This window comes from Drosophila mauritiana, chromosome 3L, assembly GCF_004382145.1.
Source record: "Drosophila mauritiana strain mau12 chromosome 3L, ASM438214v1, whole genome shotgun sequence".
Classification (NCBI taxonomy): domain Eukaryota; kingdom Metazoa; phylum Arthropoda; class Insecta; order Diptera; family Drosophilidae; genus Drosophila; species Drosophila mauritiana.
Window position 1 is genome coordinate 3,881,878 of NC_046669.1, and position 19,862 is coordinate 3,901,739.

The 19,862-nt window shown below is 42.7% G+C and overlaps 1 protein-coding gene across 1 annotated transcript; it reads left to right on the forward strand.

Moving 5' to 3' along the window:
• Positions 1 to 1,354: 1,354 nt before the first annotated feature.
• LOC117139908 (protein odd-skipped) lies at positions 1,355 to 10,684 on the forward strand. Its single transcript, XM_033302589.1, has 2 exons — positions 1,355 to 2,909; positions 3,952 to 10,684. The coding sequence occupies exons 1-2, from the start codon at positions 2,483 to 2,485 to the stop codon at positions 5,472 to 5,474; spliced, it is 1,950 nt and encodes a 649-aa protein (XP_033158480.1). The 5' UTR covers positions 1,355 to 2,482; the 3' UTR covers positions 5,475 to 10,684.
• The last annotated feature ends 9,178 nt before the right edge of the window (positions 10,685 to 19,862 follow it).

The window sequence follows — 19,862 nt, forward strand, 5'->3', positions numbered from 1 at the left end:
ATTTCAAGGATTCTCTTAGGTTTTTACTTTAAACGCAGTAAGGGTGGTGTAGTACCACTTAAAAGAAGTAAGTTACGAGTTCTCTATACCATATAGATTATATGGTCAACCCTCTCTAATTCAAATAGGTTCAATTAATAGCCAAACAAAAAGAAATGGTTTCACAAATATAAATATTGCGGTAGACTGGACCCCTTTGCGGGCATCAAAAACCCCTGGAAATCCATCCCAAAATCGTGTTCATTTTATACTGGGAGTGTGGCATATGACACATCCAGCTGTCAATCAAACCCAACTCGGCAGGAGCTGCAATTAATCATCCAACGATTTGAGTTGCCGCACTCATATCCGACCTCTGTGATCTGGAAAGTAAACCACTTATTCATGGCCAGTGGAGAGCCGTCAGAGCAGAGAGACGAGGGCGACAGAAGTTAGTTTGTGCTGTTTATCTTGTACTAACTGAGTTAGGGCCAAGGACCAGCGCGACTGTTGCATCCCCTCGCCCCCTCGCCCCCTGCCCCGCCCTACCTAGTATATATGTTTACGGGGAAGTAGCGTACACCCCCCTTTTGCCATCCCGTCGCTGGCAATTTGTTCAAAATCAGAGCCAGCAACAAATGCAATGCAACAGCAATTAACTCGGCACAACTGCCACATTCTGGGCGCAAAATCCACCCCGTGTATCGTGAATGGGAGCCTCAGGCGGCCAAGAGCCAAGAGGCAAGAGCCGCGAGCCCCGAGCCGAAAAAGTTCCAAAAGGGCCAAAGAGCCATGAGCCAATTCTCAGGTATGGCTGGGGGTCCGGTGCCTCCCCGTCGAAAGAAAGAGACCGAGTGGGAGAAGGTGGGGAAATGGAAAGAGAGAGGCGCAACAATTTTGAAATCGGGAGAAAGCAACAGCGGGGAATGTTTCGGCAATGAAACACTTCCTGATTGTTGCCTTTCCTCTAGGGCGGTTGCACACGATGCGATTTCTTGGAAAATATGAAAGAAATGTCTATTTTCTTAAGGGTTTCACTGGTATTTTAGGCATGAAAGCCAGCACTTAGGTCGGTTTTATTCTTTTGGCCGACATTACCTTATGTAATTTCAGTGATTTAGGGTTCTTGAAATATTCCATCGTGTGTACCAGCCCACAGGACGAGCAACAGCAATAGCAACAGCTATGCGCTTCCTTTCTGGGGGTTGGAACTTAGGGGCTGTGCCGCTCTCGGCGTTCCGCTCTCTGGCGCTCCAGTGCTCTCGCTCCTCCCTTCGGCTCGCTTCGGCTGCAAGGCGACGCACTTCGGCTGGCTGTCGTTATGCTGGGGGTGGACCACCCTTATAAGCGGGCTCTCGGGCCGCAAGACTCTCATAAGCATTCAAGAGTTGCTTACGTTCGGTTCGTTCGCATTTCTTCTCTATCTTATATAATATTATATTTTCTCCTAAATCAATTTTTTCACTACCAACAACAACAACAATAATAACAACTCAACTATTCTCAACTCGCGTCAACCTTAACTTAACTTTCTCAAAAAACAACAAACTACAACTCTACCACTACCAATCTGTCAACTTTCCGTTTTTAAACTGAAACTGCAAACCAAAACATTTATTTTCGTCTCGACGGCCATTGACAAAGTTTTGTTTTCCAAAACCCGAGGAGAAAATTGCCAGCCCGCAACGAGTTGAAAGGATACCCCAAAGATTCGTTCAAAAATCGTCCCCCCGTTATGTTTTGAGTTCAATTCCGTGTTGAAAACAAACGTGAACGTACACGCAAATGTAAATGTAAAAATCGATAAGCCACACGCAGCCAGCCAACTGAACGCGAACGTGTCCGTGTGTGTTTCGTGGAGCGAGGGGATTGAACGGGGGGAACTGACCAAAAATCGGTGGCCCTGGCCAAAAACGCAAAAACTCCGGCCCAAAAAAATACAAGAAAAGAAAAGCAGAGCAAAGCAAAGCAGAGCAGAGCAGAGAGAGCGACTCGAAACTCCAGCCCAAATGACGGATACGGGTCTGACAACGAATCAAGCGCCGAAATGTGTGAAGTGGCTGTGAAACCCGAGGAATCCTAACTAAAAACCAAACCAATTTACAATAAAATGCAAATTACTAAGAATATTTAACCGAAACGCACCAGACCACACCACTCCACACACACACAGACACACGAAACACGGCAGAAATGCCAGGCCTGAAATTCAACAAGCTGTACGACTAAAACTTTAAGAGATCTTTCGGCGAGCCAAATCTATATACAATATATATATATATGAATATATATATTTTCACATGCGAGATAACAACAGCAACGTTTCCTTTCCGCTTTTGCCACAAATAATACCCCCTGAGACGGTCTTTGCTCGCTCGAAACTCGACACTAGCTTCAGCACTTAGCCCTCTAAGATCTACTAACTGGATCCTGATCAAGCTCCTAGCCAAAACTTCCTACTCCAACTCCAAGACCTCTAATCTACAAAGAAAAAACCCAGAAAATGCCGCGCTGCCTGATAGCCAAGAAGTGGAAGGCCTATCCCTGGCTGGATCGGACGGAGGATACTAGCAACCAGCAACAGCAGCAGCAGCAGAGTGCCCCCAACTCGCCTCGCGAACTGGAGGAGCTGCATCTGAAGTCCAGACGCTCCACCCTGGACGACGACGAGGAGATCGATGTGGTGGGCGATAAATTCCTGATCAAGTTGGAGAAGCAACGCACAACAGCAGATGCTGCAGCAGCAGCAGCAGCAACATCATCCGAAGCAGCAACATCGCACAGCAGCAACAGCAGCAACCTGGAGGCATCGGCGACGACGACGTCCAAGTGCTGGGGACCCAGTTCACCCACGGCGGGCACCACGGCTCCAAGTCCGCCACCCCATTCGCCGGAGGCGGCGACGCGAGTGGCCGGCAATGTTTACAACGGTAAGTTCGCCCTCGGGAAAGTCGGGAAATCGAAATGGGGCGGGGGTGGTGGAAATCGAGATGGGGCGCACGTAATCGCTGTCATTGATGTGGCCATTGTGCGATTGCGAAACAATTCCGAATCAATTTAATTGTCTTTGTTGTCACTCAATATTGTTTGCGATTCCGGCCAGCGGGCCCCAAAACGCAGAACGCAGACCCTCGCCGACTTCCTACTGCCAACTTCCAGCTCGGTTTCCATTCCCTTTGGCGTGAAAACAATGGCACAGGCCAAAATTAAACCGTTTGCCTTCGTCCTTTTTGTTGAATATGTGCCTGTCTGTCACTGTTTTCCACGTACAATTGCGAAATTAATTATTCAGTGGAAATTAGAAGCAAGGCGGACCTAAAAACCACTCACAATAGACATCCTTTCTATAGGTTTAGGCTTTAAAAGCTAAAAATAACTAACTACAAAACCGATTTAAAGTAACTGCACTAACCCATTTTTTAGCTGTGAGCTGTTGCACTTTTGTGTACTTTTCTGCTTCGCCAAAGTTCTCATTTTTCGGAGGAAATCCTTTGAGCAAACATAATATTTTCCAGCACATACAAAATAGTTATCTTAGCACAACTCCAGGCGTGGTCTTTGATATTTATGTTGACCTTTTAAAGTTTGCCCTTGGCTAAAAGAAATTATACGCACAGGAAACATAAAGTGAAACCATGTGGCAGTCCTTCAGATTTAAATGAAAGCTATTGTTTAAAGTTGGCTGAAGGAAATATCTTAAGAATGCCAGAGGGTAAATGTTTTGGCAGCTTGTAAAGAAAGGAAACGGAAGAATTATAATTACAAAGAAATTATAAGTACATGTCTAGAAAGTTTAAGCGAATCATATACTCTACATCCGACTATATTAAGTATATTTTCCGACACAAAAACAACACAAAACAATGACTGGAACTCTTATTTCAAAAGAAAAGTGTAGCATACTTCAGGGAACATCATAAATTCTGCTGAGTAAAACATAACCCATGATTTCCTCTTTTCTGCTTTTTACAGGCTACACCCGCGAACTGTCGCCGCTGCACTACACCGCGTACCTGCCCCGCATGGAGAGCGAGATAACCGTGATCCGTGCCGCGGCCACAGCTCTGGTGGCAGCCAGGACATCCGGAAACGGAAGTGGAGATCAGCACCTGGCCGCCTACCAAACGCCGCCCTCGTCCACCACGTCATCACCCTCTTGTTCGCCCAGCGGCGCCGGCGATCGGTACAGTCCGCTCTCAAGTGGACAGACCTCCAGTGAAAGGAAGTGCTTCAGCAGTACGGGAGCCACACTGTCGCTGCCGCCGAAGAAGAAGGACATCTACAGGCCGTACTCCCTGGACGACAAGCCGGCGCACGGCTATCGAAGAAGGGTACCGGCGGAGGAGGACCTGCATGCGGCACATGCTATCCTGGATCTGAGTGCGAGCACAGCCTTCCATCCGCCCACGCAGCCTCACCAGCTGCAGCAGCAGCAACAGCAACAGCAGAACCAGCATCACCACTCCCAGCAGCATCACCTTGCCCCGCAGCAACATCACTACTTGCCACTGCAGCAGCAACAGCAGGCACACCACACCCACTTGCCAACTCTCGAGGCGCATGCGCATCTGCGCAGCACGTCATCGATTGCCGAACTGGCTGCAGCGGCCAGTGTGGTAAATGAGCAACGCCCCGCCAGCAATGCCTCGAGTGCCAGCAGCAACCACATGCCCAGCAGTCCCAGCAGCAACTCGAGCAGCAGCAGCAGCCAGGTGCAGAACGAGAACAGCAACACCACCAACACGAACCAGGATGGGGATGGCTGCCTACAGGATGGGGAGCACGGTGGCGCCTCCGGAGCCTCGGCCAAAACGGTGGCCTACACCTACGAGGCCTTCTTCGTCAGCGATGGCCGCTCGAAGCGCAAACATGTGGCGGATCCCGCAGCTGCCGCCAGCGGAGTGCCCACTCCTGACCAGCAGAAGACCAAGTACACCTGCTCCGAGTGTGGCAAGCAGTATGCCACCTCCTCGAACCTGTCGCGCCACAAGCAAACCCATCGCTCGCTGGACTCGCAGTCCGCCAAGAAGTGCCACACCTGTGGCAAGGCCTACGTTTCCATGCCCGCCCTGGCGATGCACTTGCTCACGCACAAGCTATCCCACAGTTGCGGCGTCTGTGGCAAGCTGTTCTCGAGGCCCTGGCTGCTCCAGGGTCACCTGAGATCGCACACGGGCGAGAAACCCTATGGATGTGCGCACTGCGGCAAGGCCTTCGCCGATCGTTCCAATCTTCGAGCACACATGCAGACCCATTCGGTGGACAAGAACTTCGAGTGCAAGCGGTGCCACAAGACCTTCGCCCTGAAGTCATACCTCAACAAGCATTTGGAATCGGCTTGCCTGAAGGACGAGGAGGAGCTGATGATGTCCATGTCGCTGTCGATGCACGACAGCAACAGCGAGAGTGGGGCCAGTATGGCCTCGTCGCCGCCACACGAGTTCCTTGAGCGCGTCAAACTCGAGGGCAGTGGAGGAGCCACTTATGCCATGTAAGCATAGAATACGTTGGGCGCGCCACAGAAATCTCTAAGGACTCGAAGCCAAGTCGCAATCCGGCTCGGGGGACCAGACTTAGAAATCTCTGTTGCACTACCGATAAGCAAAAGAGGATGGATGTGCTGTAACTGCATAGCTGGTTAGTTAATTTACCGTTAAAGTTAAAGTTACCGTTACCATTTACAACTAGGTTAACCGATAGCCGTTTTTATAGAAGATACATACATCACAATACGTCCAAGAGCAAAGTGTAGTAGAGTAACACAGAGACTGTAGAAATTCGCATTAGGCAGCCAAGCAACAAAATACTCAATGGGTGTGTTTTCAAAATCTGTTAGTTGGTTTGCGAACTCATTTTTTAAAAGGTGCCTCTAAACGTATGCAAAGGAAACATCCAAATTCATGGCCAGATTTTGGAAACACCCCCATAATAACCAACTCAAAATGGTTCTTCTTTTAAGCATAAGTGAGTTGAACATTCCTAAAAACCAAAGCATTCCACAAAACAAAAAAAGAACACAATACACCCCAACACACACAGAGAGCCTTGTGTATGAGGTGCTACGCCACATGCATTCCGAGAACCTGAAGAAATCTAAGCAATTCTAGCAGCTATCTTATCTATCTAACTACTTACCAAGTCGAATACGAATACGAATCGAAAACAAAAACACACACATAAGAGTACTATATTTAAATGCATATATAGAGTGTACTATAACCCGTAGCGAAACCAAACGAACGTTTTAATCTACCCACTCTCTCCAACTAACTCTCGAAGAACACTCCTCTAGCTAACCCTAACTCTTACTCGAACAATATCTCTCTACTCTCTATCTCTATCTCTTTAATCGACAACGTTGACGACGACGACGAAGTGATTAAAATTAATGCAACGAATACAAAAGCAAATGCAATGTTTCTCAAACAACGAATTAGGACTTAAGGGCAGCCTATCTATAAGCAGTAATTACGAGTGCTAGCCACTAAGCAATTTTAAACTAAGTCACACGAACGCGACATTTAAGCACTCAACAATTTTTAGATTCGATATAATGACAACGATACAAATTAATCAAAAGCAAGCAACAAAAACGAAACGCAAAGCAATATTTAGTCGGGTTTTGCGGACCGGTTCAAGTGGGAGCGGTTCCATAGCGAATGTTAACAAACCGAAAACAACAAGGACCAACTCAAACTCCCCGAGAACTGGTTGTGTAAGCCTCATATTAACCCTTGTAGAAAGCATCACGATCACGTTTATATATAGGTCAGTCCCCCCAATAAGTTCACTCCGAAATCATTAAAGGCTAGAAGAGCATTGCAGAAGTCGTAGAGGGCGGTTCGAAACCCCTTTTCTTTCGTTGGGCGCCGTTTAATCCGCAGTCAATTAGCACTACTCACCAGTGAAGTAGCCTACCCTTATTTATGTTAGTCCTTAGAAGTGAACATCTAGTCGCTGTCTAACAGCAAAATCACTTATTTCATACCAAAGCTATACCACATACCCAGTTTTTAGAATCAACAAGCATTGCATTCCGTTCGAGGCCCAATTAGGAGTAAAACCAGCGAATAAGACCAAAGAAATCCGGGGAACCAGCAGTACAGCAGCCCCAGTATTCGATCGCATAGAGAGAACCCCTCAATCGCAGAACAGAACAGAATATATCGAGTGTGATCTAGTCTCAAGCATTTAACAGTACACTTCGTCCATGCGTGAATAATACTTTTGCACTTTTTCGACACTTAATCGACGTAGTACGATATTACTTAGCCCTATATTATGTAACTGTAACTCATATTCATTTATTCATTCATTCATTGAATCGTTTACGCATTCATCCTACTTCATCTTACTCACACAAGCTCACACAAACACTCAATCGCTGCACAGCCTGTATATATTAGGATATAGCATGTACATCATACATCAGCATTGTAATCATCAACTGAAATCAGCTTCAGCAACCGATCTCAAAGAGGAAGTGGGGGAAAGAAGTGCAACGAACATTTTGTAGCGCTAGTCGTAGCCAAGTTTAGATGACCCAAACCAAAGTTGTTGGTATTTCTAAGCGGGTATCTGGGAATATATATAGAAGATATATACATCTAGAATACGTATGTAGTTGCGTAATATTTACAAAGCATATATTATACACAGCTAGGGTTAGTCTTCAGACATGTACTCGTAAGTTAAACTAGTAAGTATAATCACGAAATTATTTTTATACTGTTGTTCGGAGGAGGGAGCGTCGGAAGAGAGAGATGGCAACACTTTTAAGGAATAATATTAATCGAATAATCGAGACGAGATCGCAATCGGCATCGACTAAATCGGCTAAAGTACCAAAGCAAATACTCAAAAATAAAAGCAAACATAAGAACCCCTGCAAACCGCAAGACAAATTACAATTATTTCAATTACAACTACAATTAATTATATATAATATATAGCGTTATCTAGCATATAGTCAACTATAATTTACGTATCGTTTATGATTTATCGACGCGAGAAATGTAATGAATATTTATGAAATTTGCATTATAAGAATGTTGAATTGAATTGAATTAAATTGAAGCCCGGCAATAATATTAAATTTTAAAAATTTTGTATAACAATTGTATAGAAGGCGAAGGAAAGTAAAGCAATAACTTAACTTAACTAACGAGTTAATCGATTTATTAGTCTTAAAGAATACTGTAAGGTTGGAACTACTTACAATTAGCAATCAAAGCACACTTGTAAAAACAAAAAAAAACAAAACGAAAAACGAGAGAAGCAATTATAAAGTTACAAATATACAATACATATTAAATAACCACACATTTTACGAGCGAAACAATGTTTTTTATTTATAAACCAATTCGGACTTTTTATCATTTTAACTGGCTTCTGTTGCTGATTAACTTTTGATGAATATGAAACGATGAACCCAAAGCAATTCGAATATTGTGATAGTCCAAAAACACACTAACAATTTTCAGAACTATTCATTAATTTTGCTCAAAGGAAGAGAGCAAACGAGAAATCAAATTGAGCTCCAGGAACTTTTTAATAGAAATAACGTGTATCGAAAAGCAATAAAACGTAGTGGTAAAGATATATGAAGAAAGAGGAGCAAGGATACTATATTAAGGGATGAATACTTGAAAAATTGTAAAACGAAAGTCTCTTGGCATATATAAAACTACTTCCTAATTATAGCCACGGCAATTATATATTTGGAAAGCTTTAGTCCAAAATTAAAACATTTCAGTTGCTCCAATCACGCACATACGCAAAACAGAACCCAAATCATCATGATGTATTGTTAAACCCAAGGAAATTGTTAAAGTTGATACATTAGTAGCGTAGGACCCACACACATACACACACTTACATACACTTGCATACACTTATCCTGTACAGACACAGACGCATAAACGGAACCAGCGCAACGCGAAATGCAATTGTTGAATTCAGTATTTGTAGCATTAGGTTCATGATCCATTGTTTCCATTATCTGTTGCTGACACCACCCCCAAAACAGAACAACCGTGCAACGGAACAACCGAACAACTGAACACCCATGGCAACACAATGTTGTCCTGCGCTGCGTTGTGTTATGTTGCGTTGTCCTTTTTGTGTCAATGCAGTTTAACGAGCGCTCGTTAGGCGAACGCCAACAAAAGGAAATGTAATAAAAAAGCAGGCGAATAAAAAAAAGGGGGAGGTACTGGCACACCACCATCGCGAAAATTGCAAAACGGGGAAAAACGCGAAAGGGGGTGTCCTTGCACGCATTTAATTCGACAAAATTTCATTTGCATAGTTGGCATTGAGCGTGATTTATTTATTTACCAAATCAGAAGCATAAAAGCCCAAACAACACTCACAACTCACCACCCCCACACGTGTATAAATAATTGAGCAAAAATATAAAAGACTTGGCACGTTAACACTAATAATTCAAGAATTGAACATAACTAATAAAGTCATGAGAATTATATATAGCTGACAAAGAATAAGCAAGCGAGAACAAAAAATGAAAGACTTAACACTTTGAATATATATTATAATTATAACGGAGGAAAGCTATACTTATTTACAGCTATTGTATTGTATATGGTATAATCATAGAGAATCGAGGCAAAAGCAATTAACGAAAGCAACAAAAAAGCAAATGGAAAGCAATAGAGCATTAAGGTAACTAAAAAGTATTAAATCGCATGTATCTATGAGTAAATATTTGGAATTCGTTATATTATTGCGATAAGTAAGGCGAAACCCCAAACATTTATGGCACTATACACTATATATATAGCAGAATAAAGAATATAAACAATTTAGTTTACACGGAAAAGCAAAAAAATGGTAAAAAAGCGAAGAGAACTCTGCAGAGGCGCAAACAAAAAAATAAGCAATAACTTATAACTAACGAGCCGTAGGGATTTTTGGATTAGCTGGCAAACGATGAATTGATTAAACGATTATAACGATTATTAGTTATCGATATACAGATATATTAACAGGTAGAGTTGTTTTTTGCATATTGTTATCGCAACTTTTGTGCTGCTTGACGAGACCAATTGATGTACTTTATACAACGAAAAAACCAGAAAACCAAGGAAACTAATGAGAACTCATCTTATGTTTTTGCATAGGTGCATATTGTTGCGATAGATATACAAACCTATTTTGGTCGATTATACATACATACACGCCCCCACACACGATAGTTGAAAAACGAAAGAAAAACGAAAACAGTTACTGCGTAGAGATTAAAAACGTCATTTTAACTTGTATTTAGAGCACTCACACATACAAACACGACACGAACACACAGACAAAACTGTAGCATTGTAGAAAAGTAGAGTTGCAAAAATATTATTAATGAAGCGAACATAAATTTAAGCTTACGATTAGAGAACAACACAGCACCTTAGTGAGCCAGCAAAAATAAAAGTAAAGAATTCTGTACCTAGAAATACAACAAACATCTACACACACGACACGTACACACACACACGCATTAATTATGTATTTAATTGCATCGAGACAAGCTAATCGAAAATATATATACGAAGCGATATATGCAACTATAAATATATACACACACAAGGACAAGAATGCGTTTATTATGCGATATATGCAAAACATTCTATATTATTAATTACGTGCATTATGTATATGACATTCATGTACATAAGTGGCAGCGAAACACACACAAGCAAACATAAAGGTCCTGGCACATGCTGTCAATCAAGGATAATGGAAGGAAGTCTGACAGGAATGTCCTGCCAAGCCTGATTGGAGTCATAGATTCCAGGATCCGCCCTCGAAAGTCAATTTAACCAAATGGTCAATTTCAATTATGACTCAAATCGTTTCATGTTTTTCAGTAGTTTTTATGCTAAGTTGTTGAAAATTGTGCAGCCAATAAGGCAGAACCGACAAAATATGAAGAGAAATCGATAAAGAATTTATGAATGTCTTCAGTTTGATTGCGTGGTTTCGACTAGAGTGCATCAATAAATATATAAAACTTATATACGCATTAAACGAGTATACTATATATTTTGTACTTAATTAATTGATTTGTATAATCCAATCCAAGGAAGCACACAGCCACATACACACACACGTACACCACAATGGCTAATCAATGCATAGTTACTAACGGGAAAAAAGGAGCCAAGCATTCTGTAAAACATCTAACATAAACGTACATAAGTATATTATATTTTCATAACACATGACAAATTTATACATGAAAAAGAAAACCGAAATGGAAAAAAACGAGATGGAGAAAAGTGCGACGATGCAAAACAACTTGCGTAGTAAATGAGAAAACAAACATAGTGAATAAAAAAATAAAAATCTGACAAAAAAAAGCTACAGCCAACGCGTTTGATTTCAATTTGTGGGAATTTTTTTGTTCAATTTGGGCGAAAATCTCTGGGGATCCTGCGGAGAAAGGACCTCTGTCAGCGGCAGACTCTGGGAATTCAATTCAATGCAGCCTCACTTGTGCGAATCATCGGAACGGAAACTAAGTATTTTCGACGGAAAAGTAATTGCAGTTACACTCTTCTCTTCAGCTGTCATGTTTTCACCGGAAGTGGAATGTTGCAAATTATTGGTCGCTGATTTTGTATTGAGTATTAGACAAAGGTTTCACAAATGGACAGGACTGGCAACAGGAGGTGCTAATTTCATTAAAATCTAACGACAATCAATTATGGGGAATGTTCATCGTTCAAGAATTTTCCGAACCACAGGGCGTATGAGTAATTTTCCCAATTATTTGCTTTCATCAATATTCACGTTCTTCTGTGCGCCATCGAATGCATTAAAATGTATCCCACTTTAACGCTGAGATTCAAGTCCCCGTGAAGTGTGCCCTACATCCTTGAAGGACCTCCTCAAATCAAAGTTAAATTCAACTTTAAGTACATGCCAGCGATTCCCCAGGGGAAATGTGACACGTTTGGCGTTGGATACACCCGAGATCCTAAGCCAAAACCCCTTCCGGCTGTATTGCTGTGTTGTCAGCTAAATAAATTCCTGGCCCAACTGTGGCTGCCATAACTGCGCGTAACTGTGAGCCAAAAACAAGAAAGTAAACAATTTTGAAGCATAAACAGCCCCCTGGACCATATAAGCTCCCAATTCTGACCCCCTGCCCCCCCACGAAAATGTTGTTGTTTGTTGCGCATATTTTCACATATCATAAGTTTTTATGCTTATTAAAAGCCAAAAGGAAAAAATTGAGCATAATTTATATGATTTGCCTATGGGGCAATAACAAGGCAAGAGAAAAACTCTGTTTATAGGCCGATCAATGGCTCGAAGGCGAGGCTGATTCTGTTTCTGCACTGGGAGAAATTTTAGCAGGTCTGAAATAAGTTACTGCTTTATTCCTAGTTCGAAATACGATTTAAAGATATATTTAATTTTGTTGTAATTTTAGATGGCCTATCACTTCCTATATAAATAGCTTATCAACTAGCTATCAAGTAATCTTAACCATCGAACTTCCTATAAGGTGATTTGTATCTTTAAGGAATAACCTTATTAAACTAGGGCTTTTTCAGACCAAATAACGCCACTCTGAGCCACTCCAGGCTAATCAAGCCCAATTTAGGTTGTCCAACACAAAATGCGGCTTGGGAAAGTCAAAGTCAGATAAGTTGGACTCTAATTTAATCATTTTCCATTTTTTTCCTGTGTTCCATTTTGTTTTTGGGCTGGGCCGCGCCACGCGAGCCGAGTCGAATCCGATGGTTTTAGTAGATTGTCCTCAGACGATGGCATATTTATACGGCTTAGAGATTGCCCAGTAGCACACATACGCTGTTCGAGGAGAGATAGTTTTCCGGAGGGCTGAGGCTTGCGGGGTGGATGTGATGGTATGGTATGGAATGGGATGGGATGGCATGGGTTCTGCTACTCCGGGGGAAGACAGAGGACAGAGCAGCCCTTCGGGGCGATTCCATCATAGGCGGATGGCGGATAGCGGATGGCGACAACGGAATCAAAATAGCCCCGCAACAGTTCGGTGGACGGAAAAAAAAGGGATGGCATGGGTTGGGATGGGAGCGAGGGGTATATGGGCAATGGAATCGTCGTGGCCGTTATCCAGCAAAACAATCAACAGCGCGCTTTTTAAGCCAAGCCAGATATATATTTTCTAATGCTTTTTTTCTGTAACTTTCCGCATTCACCCTTGTTCTTCACGCTTCGAGCGGTTTATGGTCGCTCGTCCTTTCGCTGCCCCCATCCAGAATTTGGGGTCTGGTTCTGGCCCTGGATATTTCCAAACCAGGCTGGATACATGGCTCCGCTCTGCCATTATTTCGGTTTTCGTTTTTGTGTTTGTCGCCGTCATGTGTCGGACCCACGAGATGTATCTGTGTATCCACAAGTGTGCCAGATATTCTCGGCCGTTGTTGCGCGTGAATTGTCGGCTTGTTTACTATGCCCTTCAAATTATGCACTATCTCAATGGCGGCGGGGGAGAGCCTGAAGATTGCATTAAGATAAATTTAACTGAATCAATTTGCTTAATAGCCAATTGAAGAGCGGGACGAAACAAAAAACAACAGCAACAGAGCTACTGAAACAAGAACTCGGGCTAAATGAGCGGAATGGAGAACAAAAACAAAGTGAGTGTGTCTCCAGTTTTAGTGTCATTTATTTTAACGTTGATTTCTTCCTATCCATTTATTTACATTGCATACTTCCCAGCTCCATTCGGGCTTTTCCCCACCCAATTTTCCCTCTTTTGGTAATGAAACGTCGTCCAGCTGGCTTAATGCGACTTTTCTCACTGGGAATGAGATACAAAACAACAAGCAAACGGGGCAAAAAACCAAAAAAAAAACAAAAAAAACAAAATAAAAACAAGAACGAAGCGAAATGAAATGAAAAAGAAAAACCAACGAAAATTTATAAATCTCCAAAGTGACGCTGAAATTACATAAGCCGCGCGTTACATAAGCCAAGGCGTGGGCGTTCACTCCGCCAATTCCTTTTTTCACAGCCCTGGTCAATTTCAATTTAGCGCCGAACACTGGACACAATTGCAGGTCTAACCCCATTAGAGAGATATGAGCTTGGTCGAAGTGAGGGGACTACCGGGGGTGTAGAGCCCTGCAAATGCCAGGCATTTAAAAGCGGATGTTCCGATTCGCATTTCGCAACGCAATGATAAACTCAGACGGTTCCGGCCAACCACCTGACCTGGCTCGAATGCAGCACCAAGAGTTGACGCTAATACGTACAAAGCAAGAACTACGACTCGGGTAGAATAATGGATAAGTCTCTAACGTGAGTAACTTTTGAGTATTACAGATTACTAAGTCATGGAAAAAGGGCAGATTTAACTCCACTCTTAAGAGACGCATACTAATGCCCCACGTTGGGCGCCACTTTTAAAGCAAGCTTGTGTACTGCTAGTCTGGGGCCTAAAAGATTTTACACTATATCAGAAATAATACTATAAAATAATTTTATGTTAGATTCCATATTATTCCATGCTCCTTAAACTAAATTTCACTCATCACTATCAGAAATGTTGCTTCGCCAGTAAAAGTTTTTGTAATTCAACGGGCGTTACGCATATGTGAGGGTGTGGATCGGATTGGGGTGGGGCCTCACTTGGAGGCCAACCGCCGCCAACTGATTTGCATGACAGCAAAAGGTGCGTAGGCGTGCACGCTCGGAACTTAACAGAATGGAAATTGTAGAGTGGGAAGTGGAAAGCGGAAAAGCGGTCTTATCGGCCTGCGAATCTATTTGGCCTGGTCGGCTCTGACTTCTCCCGCGGTGGTAATTGCTGCGAAGCGCCCATTTTTCGCACGGATCGCTTACGCACATGTCCATAAAAATGGACAGAGATGGAGATAGCACATGGCATCGGCACTCGGAATCGGAATTGGAATTGGAAGTGCTCGCCGCGGGGCAGCTCCACGTATAATGGAGTGGACTGGTAACGCCGCGGTGTGGCATTCAACGTTTAGCGTTCTTCAACCAGTGCAACTAATTATGGGGCGCGTAGCGGATTTTAATTATCGCCCCGTGAGTAGAGGCTCTGCTCAGCTGTTGCCGCTTTCTGGGTAAGGTTCCATCCTGTTCCTGTCCTGTCAGTCAGTTAGTCACTGGGCCCCATCCTGTTCCGATTTAACACTCGGAAAAACATTATCTAGATTTTTAGTATTAAAAGAAAACTTTGTGGGGCAAGCAAATATGTAGAAAAGTTGTAAGGCGATAATGCGGATAGGAATATGCCACCAATTTTTATAACATCTTTCTAGCGAAAAATTGGCCAAAACATGAAAACCAGTTGCCCAAATATGGAATGTCATATATCATTGCACTCGTATTAAAATTTCCCATCGAATGGCATTCCAGCTTCCAAATGTAAAATTTTGACCATTTTTTGCAAAAATGGATGATGTAACCCCTTATCAAAAATGCAAAAATTGGCAAAAAATTTTTTTTTTGGAAATGAGCTGGAAATTGATAGGAATTGTTAGCTGTGCTAAATTGATGCACAAAACGATGAAACTTTGGCTGTGTGACTATTTTTGACCAAACTATGGCACTCAAAGTCACTTTTATGACAGCCTGTTGTTTTTAGTGCGTTTATCTTTAGAAGACTTTGGTCTTCGAGTGTAGGCACGCCCTGAGCGACAGTTACAAACAGCCAGGCGGTGATGGGCCAAGTTGATGGGCTATGGCTATATGGCGCTGGAGATGGCGATGGCGGCAATCGATTGATTGTGGCCAAACACGCAGTGCTGGAGTTGGCCAGGATAAATCAAGCCCCTGACATTTTGTTGGCTAGGCTGGCGTGCGTGAGTTTCGTTAATGCACAAACGGAACCCAGAGAGCAGGAACAAAAACCGAGCCAGAAACAGAAACGGAACGGCACAGAACCAGATACCAGATACCACATACCAAAAACAGAACCCAATCGAATCGGCAACAGGGCCAGCGTTATACTACACTGTATATATATAAAAGCCGATATCCAATTCCCGAAACTCGAGCGACGCGTAATGGACTGAAATCCAATACAGAAATATGCATGACACAGCCAAGCACACACTCAATGCCGAAATACCCAATATATATAGATTCGGGATACGGATTGGGGGACAGACACAGACTCCCACACAGATGTCAAGGAAATATGCGCCGTTTAGTCACAACTGTCAGTTTTCAATTGATTTGTCGATGCGAAGGGGTGGGCCACCCCTAGGATGGCCCCATCCCCAATCGCCAATCCCAGTTAGCTTCCATCAAAGCCAACAAAGCAAATGCGAAAACATTAAAGCCATTTTTGGCCTGCAACACAAACACGAAGAGCTATTGACTGTGTTCCTGAATATGCTGAAACAGTCATAAATCTCCGTCAGGGGAGTGAAAACTTTTGGTTTTATATTTAACGATGCTTAGTAAACATCAGCTGCAGTATTTACAGCATAAACCTTGATATTTCAGCTATAAAGCGAAGCAGTTAGAACAAGCGGTTGTTCCATCCGGTTGATAGTTTTGATTAAAACGTTGTAGAAGCTTAAAGGATATTTTCATTAAAGCGAAAGTCTTGCCAATTCTTCACTTTCACTTTCTCCTGGTGCGCTTCGTCACCACGTGGACTGTTAATAATATTTAAACAAAAATATTATTATTTATTGACTCAGATAAATTCCTTTTAATCCTAAAGCTCTTTTCAATATCCAGCCATCTAGTATTTATGACCTTTCACCCTATAAAAATAAAATATTAATGCAAAATGTATTTATTTATTTATTCACCTTTGTTTACCTTTTGGTAATACAATTACTTAAGCTTCATTGAAGAGGCTTAAAGCCATAAAAAAAGCACATGATGCCTAGTCAACCGTGAGCTGGCGCACAAATAAGAATGTTAGCCACCAAATTTATTCCGCATTTAATATGATAATGTATTTTACAATGTGTTTATTTTTTAAGTAAACAAGAAAAAAGTTCGGTTAGGACAGCTTGAAGCACTAGGATATATAGAAATATATAAATATCAAGTAGCTACGAACTTTAAATTGATGTAGAACGGTGTTGTATAGTTCTATATATTCTCATTGAAGTTTGTTAAGGAGGTATATTATTTCACCATTAAATTTAATGATTTCTGGAACGCCTCCAATGAAACACACACATCTCAAACTATTCCTGCAGTAGTGGGCTTCCGGAATATCCAGCCAGTTTCCATTTCAGTTGGCCATGCGCTGTTCCGGTTCGCCGGCACAAACTTCAGCTTTCTGCTTTTTCTGTCCAGTCATGGAGCCGGCGATTTCGGTAGCGTCATTGTTAACATCATCAATTTGTGTGTGCTTAATAGGGAAACTGACGCACAACAAAACCAGGCCAAAGTGGGGATGGCTTCTGGCCAGGATGTAGGCGAAAAGAGGGAGCACCTCAAAGGCCAGGCCATATAAATTGAGTTGCTGCAGAGCAATAAAGCATCTCGAATTGTTTATTACATTTTTGCCACACAGGCGATAAATACGAGAAGTCATAATGTACGGGAGTGTGGGATGCAGTCTGCGAAAATGGCTGAGGAAAAGCGGGAAAATGAGGGCCCTGGGCCAGAAATCAAAACAATTGCACAGCTCAATTCAATCGCTCGAGTTGAGGGACATGTGGGCTGAAATCGACGACGAAGGAGGAGGCGTGGCCACTTACCGCGCTCGCAAGGGGCGCTAAAGTTCATGAGGTTATGATTTTGGCGACCCCTGACCCCCGGGTAAACAGTTACGATTGTGTTACAATTTGCTACATCTGTAAGAGTGTGTGATGTGATGAGGGGCGCAGGCGGCGATGGGGCCTCTTCCTCTTCAAGGAACCCAGGGAGTGGGGTAAAAAGCTCTCGAGGGACTTTTTAGCCAATATAAATTTTGATCCTTCTTGAAAAATGGAAGCAAACATAAATAGCATCAAGTGGAAAACTGAACGTTAACGAACGAACGTGCCAGGGGGCGGGCAGCGGGCGGCGGCGGCAGGAGGGCGTGGCAAGGCTGCTCAGGGGGGCTGTTTTTCCAGAGGGCGACGGGTGACAGCGGCTGTGGCACATCGACGACATAAATGAGTGGCGGGCAGAGCGCACATTTAGCAGCAAACAAACAGATTCGCAAACACACTGAGAAAAAGCCATCGAAAGTCAAGGGTATGCAAGCGCACAAGCTCTCGATGCCAAGAAAAACATGTGTCGAAAGGGCTTAAAGAAGTTTTCACTCGCTACACGGGAAATTATAGTTGCCGCTTTCCGTAGGATAATCCATGCTAACCATGCGAGCAAGAGTAATAACAAATAATTTCTAGATAATTAATTCGGAAATCAGAGCATCTCTGATATCTATAAATATATCTATATATCTATCTACATATCTATGAATAATCACCAGATTATTTACTCTTTTAATTATTTTATTTCTATACTATATCTATACTTACTTACTTTCACCACTTAATGATTCTATTTGGCTTAGCGACAGTTTCTTGGTTAATTATTCCTTCACTAGCTGTCCCATTATTTCTCTCAGTGCACTGAGCACACAGTTAGACTGACAAACACGCACTGCGAATGTGTGTGTGAATGTGCGACTGCATGCATGTGTGCGTCTGTGTGTGTGTCTGTGACTGTGACTGTGAAGGACACACATTGTGGGGAGCTGCTCCACATGTGTCTGTGCGTGTGTGAGTGAGGCGGCCTGAGTGTGTGTTTGTGTGCGAGTGTGTGTTTGTAATAAAAGCGATGAAAATGGCAGTGGTAGCAACAACAGCAATGACAGCAGAAAGGAAAACGAAATGGCAAAATAAATTGAAAGAGAAACAAATAAAAATCAACGAGAAAGGCTGCAAAAGTGGCGGGCTGAAGAATAAAAAAAAAGGAGAAATGGAAGCCAAAAGACGAGGAAGCAGCTAGCAAGCAAATATTGAGCGAAAAGGCAGCAACAATAAAATCGGGCCAACAAATACAACAGCGCACACAGTTAAAGAAAAATAATCGTCGATAAAAAGCTGGCGCCAAGATACCCGTAATATGAGCTAAGCCAAGCTAACCACTGCCCCCTTTTCGGCAAACGATGCCGATGCCGATTCCGAATCCGCATCCTATCCTATTGAGCCTTCCTCACGGAGTCACCCCAACGTAACCCACCCTGCTGACCCCTAAAACACCCCGAAGTATCCTGGGAACCCCCTGATATGCCCTGATATCCCCTGATACACCCAACACCCAAGAACCCCAACCACTCGACACTCGGACAAGTGGCTTGGCACATCACAGCGCATTATTGGGTGACATGTGGATATATCCTTGGATATCCAGAGCTCTAGGCTCGCAGCTTTAGCCCACTTGAGTTTGTGTTTTACAAGATACAATTCCACTAATTCCAAACAAAAAGTTAGTCCTGCGTGGAGGACTCGCAGGAGCAGCTCAAGCCCAAGCTCCTCCACTCCATCATGTTGCCCTTAACAAGGTCACTTTCACTTCAAGTTGTCTAATTTACAAATAAAAACACTTTGTTTCCAGCCACGGCAAATTAATTTCCCCATCCGAATGGAGCAGCTCCCAACATGACTGCATTCCCGATTTGGCCGAAAAGTATGCAATGTTTTTTTAGGATCTTCTTCAGTTTGCTCAGCAAACTATTTGAATCATTTACCGTATATAAAACTTTACTTCAAATTTTGACTGTTATTTTAAAAGTGTGGGAAAGTATAAAAAGTTACGAATAATGATCAAATCAGCTATATTTTTTTACATGTTATTTATAAATAAATAAAATATGATTTTCAGCTTTCGTTTTTATAAAGAAACCTCGAATACCACTAGCTCAGTTAAAATATAACCTGTTT